The 11,980-nt window shown below is 33.4% G+C and overlaps 2 protein-coding genes and 1 non-coding gene across 4 annotated transcripts in view; 2 read left to right on the top strand and 1 right to left on the bottom strand.

Moving 5' to 3' along the window:
• Window positions 1-7,813, bottom strand: part of CPR143 (cuticular protein RR-2 motif 143) — a 15,776-nt gene extending 7,963 nt beyond the window's left edge. The window contains exon 1 of one of the 2 annotated variants that reach the window (XM_013322992.1): window positions 7,699-7,813. Coding sequence is in view for 1 of the 2 variants with exons in the window: in XM_013322991.1 (XP_013178445.1) it covers window positions 4,383-4,398 (16 nt within the window). In the remaining variant the exon portion in view is untranslated. Of the gene's footprint in view, window positions 1-4,382; window positions 4,472-7,698 lie in introns of those variants that run through there. The other variant, XM_013322991.1, reaches the window with a different exon arrangement.
• A 402-nt stretch (window positions 7,814-8,215) lies between these two features.
• TRNAP-AGG (transfer RNA proline (anticodon AGG)) lies at window positions 8,216-8,287 on the top strand. The gene has a single exon. It is a non-coding gene; the product is annotated as a tRNA-Pro (tRNA).
• Window positions 8,288-9,903: 1,616 nt separating this feature from the next.
• Window positions 9,904-11,607, top strand: LOC106125673 (uncharacterized). The gene is made up of 2 exons (XM_013322955.1): window positions 9,904-9,963; window positions 10,464-11,607. Exon 2 carries the CDS (start codon window positions 10,473-10,475, stop codon window positions 11,553-11,555), a length of 1,083 nt encoding a protein of 360 aa, XP_013178409.1. The 5' UTR covers window positions 9,904-9,963; window positions 10,464-10,472; the 3' UTR covers window positions 11,556-11,607.
• The last annotated feature ends 373 nt before the right edge of the window (window positions 11,608-11,980 follow it).

The raw sequence follows: 11,980 nt of genomic DNA, 5'->3' as shown, positions 1-11,980 counted from the left end.
AAACATCGTGATGCAACCTGCACATATCTGAGAAGAAATTCAAAGATATGTGTGAAGTCAACCAACCCGCACTGGGCCAGCGTGGTTGACTAAGGCCTAGTCACCCTTAACTTAGGGTAGGCTCCGAGCCCCACAGTTGGGACATGTAGTGAGCTGATGATGATGAACATTTACAAAAAAAAGAAATTGAAAAAAAAATCGCCAGTTGAAATCCACGTTCAACCTTATACTACAAAAATCTATAATTATAAATTTTAATATTATTATATATAAAAATAATATGTCCTTGTCCTTACAAATATGATCATTGTAAAACTTAAAATAACAAAACCGGTTACCAAAATAAAACCTTTTTATATACAAGGTGTTTTAGAGTAGTTGAACCAAATATAGAAGCACAAGCAAATATAGAGGACAAAGATATTGCACCAACTTGGATTTACTAGCATTTGTCGCCGATTTCGTCAGAGTAGAATTTAAAAAAATAACTTATAATATGCCTGCATCCATCAGCTACCTTCCAGTCAAAGTGCCTTCAAAATCTGTCCACCCGTTCTAAAGCTAACACGAAACATACGCGCCTTGCAGACAGACATACAGACAGATAATATATTTCTGCTTGATACATTCACGCGTTTGTGAGAAAAAACGGCGATAGATATACGGACGGACAAGTTTTTTTCCTATTAGGTACGGAACCCTAAAAATAATAAAATATCTTCTTCAAAATTAACATAAATCATGTGTACGAAATATGGTTTTTTCAAATATTTATTTTATATATTTACTGTACTTTTGTAATTTCCTTAACATATATCCTAATTAGTAATTAAATAATTATTTCTTAATATAGTCGAATCCGGTAAACGTCCGCTATTTAACAAAATATGTGGACGAAGTCACGTGCAATTACTGATGTGTTTAATGATAGAAAACAACGCTGACTTTGAAAAGGAAATCGTAAATCTTAAACAAGTTAATACAGGAATGCAAATGTTCAATTGAACATTACGTAATCAAGTAATTTCACTTTATCCACGCGTATGTATAGTCGCCATTTTGTTTCCATAGAGAACGAAAAGGATATGGCGCGAAATATGACAAGATTGTTAATTTCGCGCCAAATATCAAACAATTATGTTTCAAACAAGACTTTCAGAGCTTCGGTGGCTCAAGTGCTTACTTGACTTGCAATCTGCAGATCCTGGGTTCGAATCCCGCCATGTACCAATGTGTTTTCCGATTTACATATGTACATTTATCCGACTTTCTTACGGTAAAGGAAAACATCGTGATGCTGCATATATTTGAGAAGAAATTCAAAGATATGTGTGAAGTCAACCCGCACTTGGCCAGCGTGGTTGACTATAGCCTAATCACCCTCAACTTAGGGTAGGCTCCGAGCCCCTCAGTGAGGACATGTAGTGAGCTGATGATGAATGAATCTTTCAAGTGTCATAACAACAAAGAAATATAATAACCTAAGTTTCCAATTGATGCCCTTGATTCTTTTTACAAAACTTTTTTTGATCTCCGATGGACAACTCCATCTATTGGTGAAAAAGTTAAACAATTTTTTGTTTTATTTTTGTTGTCAAGGTAAAATAATCGTATCTATAGTATACAAGATGTTTTGTTTTAATATATGCATAGTACAAAGTGTGTTGTTATAATCTCTACGAATCTAAACATTATTTAACAACTTCCTATCAAAGAAGCTTTATATTTCCAGTGTTGCTAGCAATTTTAATAATAGTTTTCAAAATTTTAATTTTATTAATATGGTAAACTAGCTGTCTACCGCGACTCTGGCCGCGTGGAATAAAAATAAAACTTAATTAGTCTATGTGTTCTTCCAGACTATATTCTATATGTATGACAATATTCATCGATATCCATGCAACGGCTGCAGATACCTTTAAACAAAATCCATCCATCGATCTAAACATTCGCATTTATAATTAGAAAAAAAAAACATCTTTTTGGTTTCATTTGTCTAGGATAGAAATATTTATTAACTTTATCTGTCTGTCGTTATCGTATTTTTAATAATGCTGACAGACAGATTAGCAATTCTAATTTAATATTTAAGACATCTCGAATTGATCCTAATTAACCTACTTTAGTTATTATGCTATTTGAAACGATCTTTAACAATTAGGCAAGGATTGATATTTAAGTTACTAAGTTTTTAATTCAAGGTTAAAACGTTTAAGTATACAAATATTATTTCATTTTAAGATTTCGTTTATTAAATAATAAAAGATCTACGCATTCATTTTTCGGTAATGAAATTCAGACAGTTATTTGATATTAGCTATCAGCTGCGACTCCGTCTGCGCGGGATTAAAAATAGATGATGGTCGATTCTCAGACCTACTCAATATGCTCACAAAATTTCATGAGAATCGGCCAAGCCGTTTCGGAGAAGTATGGCAACGAAAATTGTGACACGAGACTTTATATACAAGATTAGCTATCGCCCACGACTCCGTCCGCGCGGAATAAAATAAATACCTTAATTATTAGCCTGTGTGTTCTTCCAGACTATGTTCTACATCAATGCTAAATTTCATCGACATCCATGCTGCTATTCTGGAGATATATTGTAACAAACATCTATCCAAACATTCGCATTTATAATATTAGTAAGTTTGTTTATTTTAACGGCTAATTAAAAAGATCAGATATATTCTTACTTTCGTAACGTACCTTGAAAAATAACGATGTTATTTATTTTTTTATTGCCCACAAAGATAATTAGCACGTAATAATATGACATTGAAAGTTCACAGTTTACAATACGTCTACACAATGACATCTAAACATTCACACGGTTTGACTTTCATTGTGTATATATAACTAGCTGGCGTCCGCGACACCGTTTGCGGGGAATTAAAAAAAAACTTAAATAGCCTATGTGTTCTTCCAGACTATGTTCTACATCTATGCCAAATTTCATCAAGATCCATGCAGCCGTTCTGGAGATATCTACAAACAAACAAACATCCGTCCAAACATTCTCATTTATAATATTAGTAAGATTGTCTTCACTTAAGTTCACCATTCCGGCAATACTCCATTAATAAATTCAGATTGCAATTTAGTCGATAATTCGTTCGTTATGTTGAAAAATTATTAACGCTTAATAAAATTGCTTTAACAATGTTTCAACGCGTTCGCGAAGTGCGTGCAAATGCAAATCAACCAGTCCGTTACAAAATGTTAGGGTCGCTATATACGAAACGTTTTTTACGTTAACAATATTCTAAGTGGCCAGTACAACTAGTATAAAAACTCTTCGAACACCAAAAAGGTTGAATAGTTTCATTAAAGAACTTCGATGATAAAAATTAATAGCAGTTGCCGGAGACTTTTTACGTGCGGAATTAAAAAAAGAATCATTAGACCGTTGCCCGTAGACATCAGCAATTATAGAAGCATTGTCTTTAATCAACGGAGGAGAGGGCGCACAGGAAGAGATTAATTCCCCTTACTCTGCGTTACGCCAGCGGTACATACTCAACAGACAAAACACGGGATTACTTCCACTTTTTTAACAGTGGTAGAGCCCGCTTTAACATCTTCGCACGAATTGACGAATAGGAGTTTCGTCTGATGAGTGTGCGTCCCGGAGGCCTTATTTAGTTCTCTTTCCCTTCCCACCCTTTTTCTTATAAGGAACGAATGGGACTTTCCGGATGAGAGGATGCATGGAAAGGGAAGATATTTGCTTTCTGTGCATCCTCTCCTCCGTCGATTAAAGGTAGGCAACGCATATGCAATTGCGTATGTCTATGGGCAACGGTCACTTCCCTATTTCAGCGATTTCAGGAGGCCGCTCGCTCGTTAGCCACCTTATAATATAGGTATTAAAAAAAAATTGACGTCTGTATTTTTTGTGCTTGGAAGTCCGTGTATGTCAGTCCTTTTCCGTTCACTTTGTTAAAGGATAAATGCCTAAGCATTGGGCACACCTGTATTATCTAGGATCTGGTGACGATATATTCTAGAAATCAGCGTTTGGAATTCAATATTTAACGTACTAAGTAATAACAATGAGAATTATTAAACAAGATTTACTGGACTTTTCGACCTTTTGAGTAGGCGGTGGTACCAGAGACTCTCTTCTCAATATAAGTTCTAATACATAAGTGCAAAGACATGCAACGAGACGTTTTAAATCTGATTTCCGTATCTGTTTAGGTAACAATGGAACGGCAAAATTAAATAATTCGATAAATAAAGTCACCAACAGGCTAAAAATAAATCTTGTTCAGAGTTGTATGAAGTAAATTTTAAAGTTGACTTTAAAGTTTGAACTTTGACATAATAACATACACTATTAAACGGGGTCATACTGTAAAAAGCGAATTACGTACCGCGCGGGTTTTTCATCGCCTGTTCAAATATTAATACAGCTTCTTAATCTTACTAATATTATAAATGCGAATGTTTAGATGGATGTTTGTTTGAAGATATCTCAGGAACGGCTCACCAGATCTTGATAAAATTTGACGTGGATGTAGAACATAGTATGGAAGAACGCATAGGCTATCTATTAAGTTTTTTTTAATTCCGCGGCGAGTCGCAGGCGATAGCTAGTAACTTTATATTGATGTTTATTTAAACATGAAACATACTTGTGTTCTTCTATTCGGTATTCGACTATTACAAAACAATCTTCTAAGAGACCCTCTTGAATAAAATGTTTAAAAAAAATACATTTCCAAATGTTATAGAGATTGAGCGCGTCACCGAGATTTCTATATATCATTACCAATGACAGTCGCCTGCAAGCTGTTGGACAAGATTATGGCAAGAATTTTTTTTATATCATAAGGTGGCAAACAAGCGAGCGGCCACCTAATATCGCTGAAATAGCGAAGTGACCGTTGCCCATAGTGTACGGTGCGGGCAACGCGAGTCCCGCAACGTAACCATTACTTAGTTTCGAAGATTTAAGTTGCCTTGTGTACAAAGAGCCTTAACATTAAAATATTCATGACATTGGATTGTGACAGGTTTCGTGTGTAAAGCGGAATAACTTGCGACAGGCTAAGTTATTGTCGGATTGCTTAAATGTTAACTTAACTGTGGTATACGGAGCATTAAGTAAAAAAAAATAAATAAAGAAAAAAGTCTTATTTTTATAGATGTCTATCCATCCATCCAAACATTCGCATTTATAATTTTATAAGATTAGCTGTAGCCCGTGACTCCGTCCGCACGGAACAAAAATAAAACTTAATTCGTAGCCTATGTATGGTCCAGACTATGTTCTACATCTATGACAAATTTTACCGATATATATGCAGCTGTTCTGGAGATGATTTCTAACAAACATCCATCCAAATATTGTCATTTTTAATATTTGTAAAGTTTATCTGCAAATGTCAATAGTATTATTCGAATAACTGACATCATGACAATGTAAAAATTATTTCTTATTCAAAAAGTCAGCATTTTTTCGCATAGTTGGCATCAAAGAGTATGTATGCAGTCAAAGAGTATGAGTCACATACTCTTTGACTACTTCGTAGTTACATACTCTTTGACATTATGACATGAGTTGTCAAAATGCAATAGATTATTTATGATACCGTTTCGCAATCCGGAAGTGATCGTCAAATCCGTTGCAAGCGTTGTGAAATTTTTACATAATCTTGCATGTCTGAACATATATGTGTTACAAATTATAATAACAATTAAAAATTGTGTTATAATCTGTACTATTAACCTAGTTTAAAACTTCCTAAAATTTAATTGTTCATAATTACTATTACGTAAGATTGTTTGGATCATAAATAATTAAATACATTTGTGTTCTTCATTTTTTTATATCATAAGGTGGCAAAAGAGCGAGCGGCCACCTGAAATCGCTGATATAGCGAAGTGACCTTCAATCTACGGAGGAGAGGATACACAGAAACAAAACATATTCTCTTTCCATGCATCCTCTAATCCGGAAAGTACACTGCCACTTACCATCCTTTCCTTATAAGAAAAAGCGTGTTAAGGGAAAGAGGACTAAATTAGGTCTCCGGGACGCATACTCATCAGACTGCTTCCACTTGACGCCTGTCTTCTGTGTGCTTGTGGTACTTCACCGGGCGAGCCGGGACAATTCTTGCGAAGATGTTAAAGCGGGCTCTACCACTGTTTAATGAGGCTACTCTTTTTAATTTTGATAGTTTCAAAACACTTACAACCAAAAAGTGGCAAACGAAGTATACGGACTTTTTACATATCTTTCTATAAAGACTTAATATATACATATCTAGTGTTAGGTTAGGTTAGAGAAGAAAAATCCGAAAATGTCGCAGTGTATTGACCCAACACTAGCCTTACTAAAATATCAACGTTCATGTCCCCTCACTATTCATTCTGACACTTGACTTTGTAACGTAACGCACGTAATTCGCGCCAAATGATTCTAGCTAATAATGTCCAAAAGTAGTATTCAAAGATTAACATCCGGTTACTAGAAACTAATCAACGTTTATACATAACTTAAAAACATATCTATAACTTAATAGTCAACTTAATTTCCGGTTTCATCGGATGAGCTTCCGTTTCCTGCAATTTGTTACGTAATGCAAAGCGGTCATCTGTAACCAAATGTGCAATGTTACCTTTGTATTGAATGTACAGTCAGGGAAACTGGCAGTGCTCCGCTTTAAAGGCGACATTCATTTGAACGCAACTTTTTAATCTATATGTAAAAAAAGATGGTTCAATGGTACACGACTAATTTCTTTTTACTGTTATCTATAATATTATTGCGCAATTAATAGCAATCTACTGGGTCATTAAAAAAAAAGACCGGAGTTTCTTTCGATGCAAGAATTTTTGAATAAGTTTGTTCTTCCAGATTACGTTCTTAATTTTATCGAGATCCATGCAGCCGTTCTAGAGATACCTTCTCACATTCATCTAAACATTCGCATTTAATATCGCATATTTAATTCGCATAGAAGTATAATTTTGCAAAAGTATAACCTTAAAAACTGTATAACAAAATGTACTAGAGATTTCTAATGTGATGTCAATAATATAGGAAGCGGTAGTAACTAATATACTAGCATTATGAATTACGTAAATCTATTCTAAGAGTATAATTATCAAATTAACCGCCATTGTTCCCTTAACAAAGAAAACAACATATCTCAACAATTATCAAGAGTGTCAAACTTCCTTATACATAAGGAACTTGTATACAGTAGAGCTCCATTGCTGTGATATTTGTTGTAAAAACTATTTGCCCCCGCGACTCCGACGGCGCGGTATTAAAATAAAGCTTGATAAGTAGCCTATGCGTTCTTCCAAACTATGTTCTACATCTATGCCTAATTTCAGCGAGATTCGTTCAGTCGTTCCGTTTAAAAATTGTTTTTTTCATTTTATATCATCTTGTTTAAGAAATATGTTTTTTTAACGATATTTTGCTATGATATATTATAGTAATTGTATAGATATTAACTAATTTTTAAATATTATTACGTTTTTATATAGATTTATGTGTTTTACTTTTACGAAATTGCATTATGTTAATTTTTTCTTAAATTTATGATAAATTTAAGTTCAATCTAATATGAATTACATTTTTAGTCCGTTATCCTTAAAATAATGACTTTATTTGCAAATAAGTAAAGGTTTAAGTATAGGTTAATTTATAATTAAATAAAATAAACTTACTCAATTTTTTAACATCCAAAATAAACAAAATTAAGGCAAATCACACTTATTGAACGTTTACAAAACTTGAAACCAAGAAATGACGTTTAATAATTCTGACACATGTTTGCGCGGCAAAATGTTTCACGCGACTAAGAAATGGCGGGAATGATATTTCATTTTATGCTGCGTCAACAGGGGCTTTAGAGCCGAATTCTGTGTTGAACAAAAATGACTGTAGTTTTTATCTGTTTAATCTTTTTAAAAATTAAAGAGCTCTGTTAAAAATTTGATAATGATAAGAAAATAAATTTAAAGCATCGAGTTTAGTTTGGAATAATTGATTACGTTAAATTAGAACTGCATATATTTAAACATAAGGCAATAATTCTATTAAAAATTAATTTTCAGTACAGGTATAAGATAATTTATGTAAAGCGCTATATATTTGCATTTTTCTTAATAAAAATATAATAATAGCAATTTTTAAACGTAAAATTTGGAATATTGGTAACATAATTTCGATATATCTATCACCGGCTCGTTGGTCTAGGGGTATGATTTTCGCTTAGGGTGCGAGAGGTCCCGGGTTCAAATCCCGGACGAGCCCAAAACACCTTTTTGAATTTTTAAAACTAAACTATATTTTTTTATTACATTAAAATGCGCCCGATTTAAATAGGACATTGAAAAGAAAATGCTATGAAATATTATTTACACCTTTATATATAAAAGAAAGTCGTGTTAGTTACACTATTTACAACTCAAGAACGACTTTACCTATATGGCTGAAAATTGGTGAGGAGGTAGCTTAGGGCCAGGAGATGGACATAGGATACTATTTTTTTTTTTCGAATTTATGCCTTGAAGAGCTGCTTTTTATTTAATTTACAAATATTATAAATGCGAATGTTGTGGAATGAATGGATGTGATGTGGATGGATGGATGGGTGGGCTACACTAATTAAGGTTTTTATATATCCACGCGGACGGAGTCACGGGCGACAGCTAGTTATTTAATTTTGCTACTACATAGTCTTTATTCACATAAAATATAACTATTCGCCGCTAGATGGCACTTAAATTTATTTTATTGTGTTCACGTGTTACGCCATCTAGTATAATAAAAAGAAAACAACAAAATACTTCATTTAGGTGAACAATTTAGTGCTGAGATAAACATAATTTATTATTATTGTGAGATTTCTTCTGATAAAGGTAACAATGTTACAAATGAAATTAAAATAGTTATTAAAAAACATTGCTCTGTACTAAAACTGACTACGTGGAACAAGCTTTATCGCGATACAAGCGGCCAATTAATTTTTAAAACATCTTATAAAAATATAGCTTCTGCCCGCTAGTTCAGACAGAATTAAAAAAAAACTTAGTAATTTTAGACTTTATTAGTTAGAATCCTTTGACGCGAATTGCGCACTTTCATTACCAAGTCAAGTGTCAGAATGATTAGTGAGGGGACATAAACGTTAACATTTTAGTAAGGCTAGTGTTGTGCCAGTACACCCGGCACAATCGGATTTTCTTCCTAACAATTGTCCTACGTATTCCTTCAGATTGTGTTCTACATGTATGCCCAATTTAAATGCAATCCGATTCGCCATTCTGGAGATACCTTTTAAGAAGAAACAAAGATTTAATAATCCATGCATCCATCTAAACATTCGCATTTATAATATTAGTATAGCAGATTATGCCTAAGCTTCCGAAATGCGTTTTTAACAAATAAAAACCAAACAACTTCCACTAGAAAGCAGTTTTGGTGATATCTAAGTATAAAACATTGTCTTTTATAACCATGTTGACGCCCAAAATATTCTTCTTCTAGTGCATCTTCAGTCTTAAAGGTTGACTGCTAAATTGGAATAATTGGTTCTGTCAAGTGCAAGACGAAACAGTTCCTCCGCTGATCTCCTCGTCTGCTCCCTATTACGAAACCACGACTTTTTATATCACCGGCGGTCAGAGGGTTAAAGCACGTGTTTAACTAAACAGTGTCTAATTGTAATTTTTATTTAGTACTGCAGTTTCCAAGTAAATTATCTCAAACATAATGTTATTGTCAACAATTTACTTTATTTTCTGGAAGGTACTTTGTATTAATTTTACGACTTTATTGTTCAGTTATAAAGGTTATTTTCGAATGTCAAATAATAATATTATAAGGTCAGGAATGTCATTTGTCAATTAATGTTATCAACACTGGATAGTTTATATAATTTCAAGTATCAAAACATATTATTTAGTGCTAACTCTTGCTGGATTGAGGTGAGTATACGTCTTAACATATGGTATTATTTATTTTTAATATTTAATTTTTCAAATTTGAATTTAGAACGAAAATAATATTTATCTCTATTATTCTTTTTTAAATAAATCAACGACTTACTGTCCGTTACTCTGTGCGCTCGGAATTAAAAAAACATAATTAGCCTACGTGTTCTTCCAGACTATGTTCTACTATTTTTTTTATTTCCAGAGAGGAATGCTTTATACATACTCCGCGCCCCGGGGACGCGGTAGTTATGTGGGATTCTCCTCCATAGCGGAGGCATACCCACTAAACCCCTCTGTTCCTCCAACGCATCGGGACGGGGCCACTGGCATGCTTTCGCTCTCGTCCGCGGCCCAGACTATGTTCTACTATACCAAATTTTATCAAGATCCGTTCAGCTATTGATACCTTCAAACATACATCCATCTAAACATTCGTATTTATAATATTAGTAAAATATTTCTGATATTAAATTTAAATAGTTTATTTACAGACATCAAAAATGAGATTAATAAAAACACTGACACTATGCCTTTTAATTGGATTTGCTGTAGCTGCTCCAAGGCATAATCACAAAGAAAGAAAGGAAAGCAAAGAAAGCAAAGAAAGTAAAGAAAGTAAAGAGAGTAAAGAAAGTAGTGAAAGTGATCACATCACTATTACAAAAGACTTTTTCCCAGATGAATTTGTAGTGTACACTGCTGACCATGATATTGTAAATATCCTAGTTCCCATCAATTCTTTTAATTTCGAAGATGATGACGAAGACAATGATACGAACGATGATGATGGAATAACATTATTCTTTGTCGAAGCTGACATAGATAAAGCTGGGAATAGAATAGACAAAGGTCTATACGTTCTTAAAGATGGTAAAGCAAAGAAACTTCTTGACAACGGTAGAGATGCAGCAGCATCTAGCGATGATAGCAAAGATGTTTTCTTTGCAGCTAAAGACGGTATTTACGTGTACAATAAAAATGATAGCACAGCTATAAAATACGGATCAGTAACCGACAGTGTGATTGGAATTGCAAAAGAAAATTCAACAGATTTAATCTACATATTAACGGAGAATTATGATTTGTATAAAGTGACTGAATCTGGTAATAAAAAAGAGAAAGTAAACGAAGTTGTAGGCGCACGTGAAATAGTTTTGGATGGTGCCAACAATTTGTATTACTACGGTGATGATTTGAAACCGTTTGTTTTCAACGGTGGAGTGGTCAAAGAAATAAAAGGTCTACCTGAACATCCTAAAACAGTTCGTTTACTAAAACCACCATTCTTTATAGATGATTCTGTACCATTTATCATAGATAATGATATTTATTTCATTAATGCGAATGGAACGAGTGAAAAAACAGACTTCGATTTTAAATCGAATGCAAAACCGACGGCTTTTAGTATGGAAGCAACTCTCCTCCAATATTACGGTTATAATAAAAAGATATATGAATACAATGTCTTAGCTATGATTCTTACAGAAGTTATTGACGAATTGAAAGAGTTTTTGGAAACTAAATCTGACGCAATTCGTTCGTTGTCGACTCAATCTCGAAGCCGTGTGCGTACTTCCAAATAATTTTAATGCCAAATAAATCGTTATTTTATTTATAATCTATGTCTTCTATATACAAAAACATAATATATTATTATTAATAATGTTTTACTTTCATTCAATAGTAGCTATCGCCCGCGACTCTGTCCGCGCGGAATAATTAGCTTTTGTGTTCTTCCAGACTATGTTCTACATCTATACCAAATTTCAGTGAGATCCATACAGCCGTTCTTTAGATACTTCAAACAAACATCCATCTAAACATTCACATTTATATATATAAAAGAAAATCGTGTTAGTTACACTATTTATAACTCAAGAACGGCTTTACCGATATGGCTGAAAATCCATGAGGAGGTAGCTTAGAGCCAGGAGACGGACATAGGATACTATTTATTATTATTTTTTTAAATTTATGCCTTGAAGAGCAACTTTTTTTTTTAACTTAC

The sequence above is a fragment of the Papilio xuthus genome, unplaced genomic scaffold (assembly GCF_000836235.2).
Source record: "Papilio xuthus unplaced genomic scaffold, Pxut_1.1 DF825783.1, whole genome shotgun sequence".
In the NCBI taxonomy this organism is placed as follows: Eukaryota; Metazoa; Arthropoda; class Insecta; order Lepidoptera; family Papilionidae; genus Papilio; species Papilio xuthus.
Note: the sequence above shows the minus strand (reverse complement) of the source record. Positions and strands in the feature narration are given on the sequence as shown.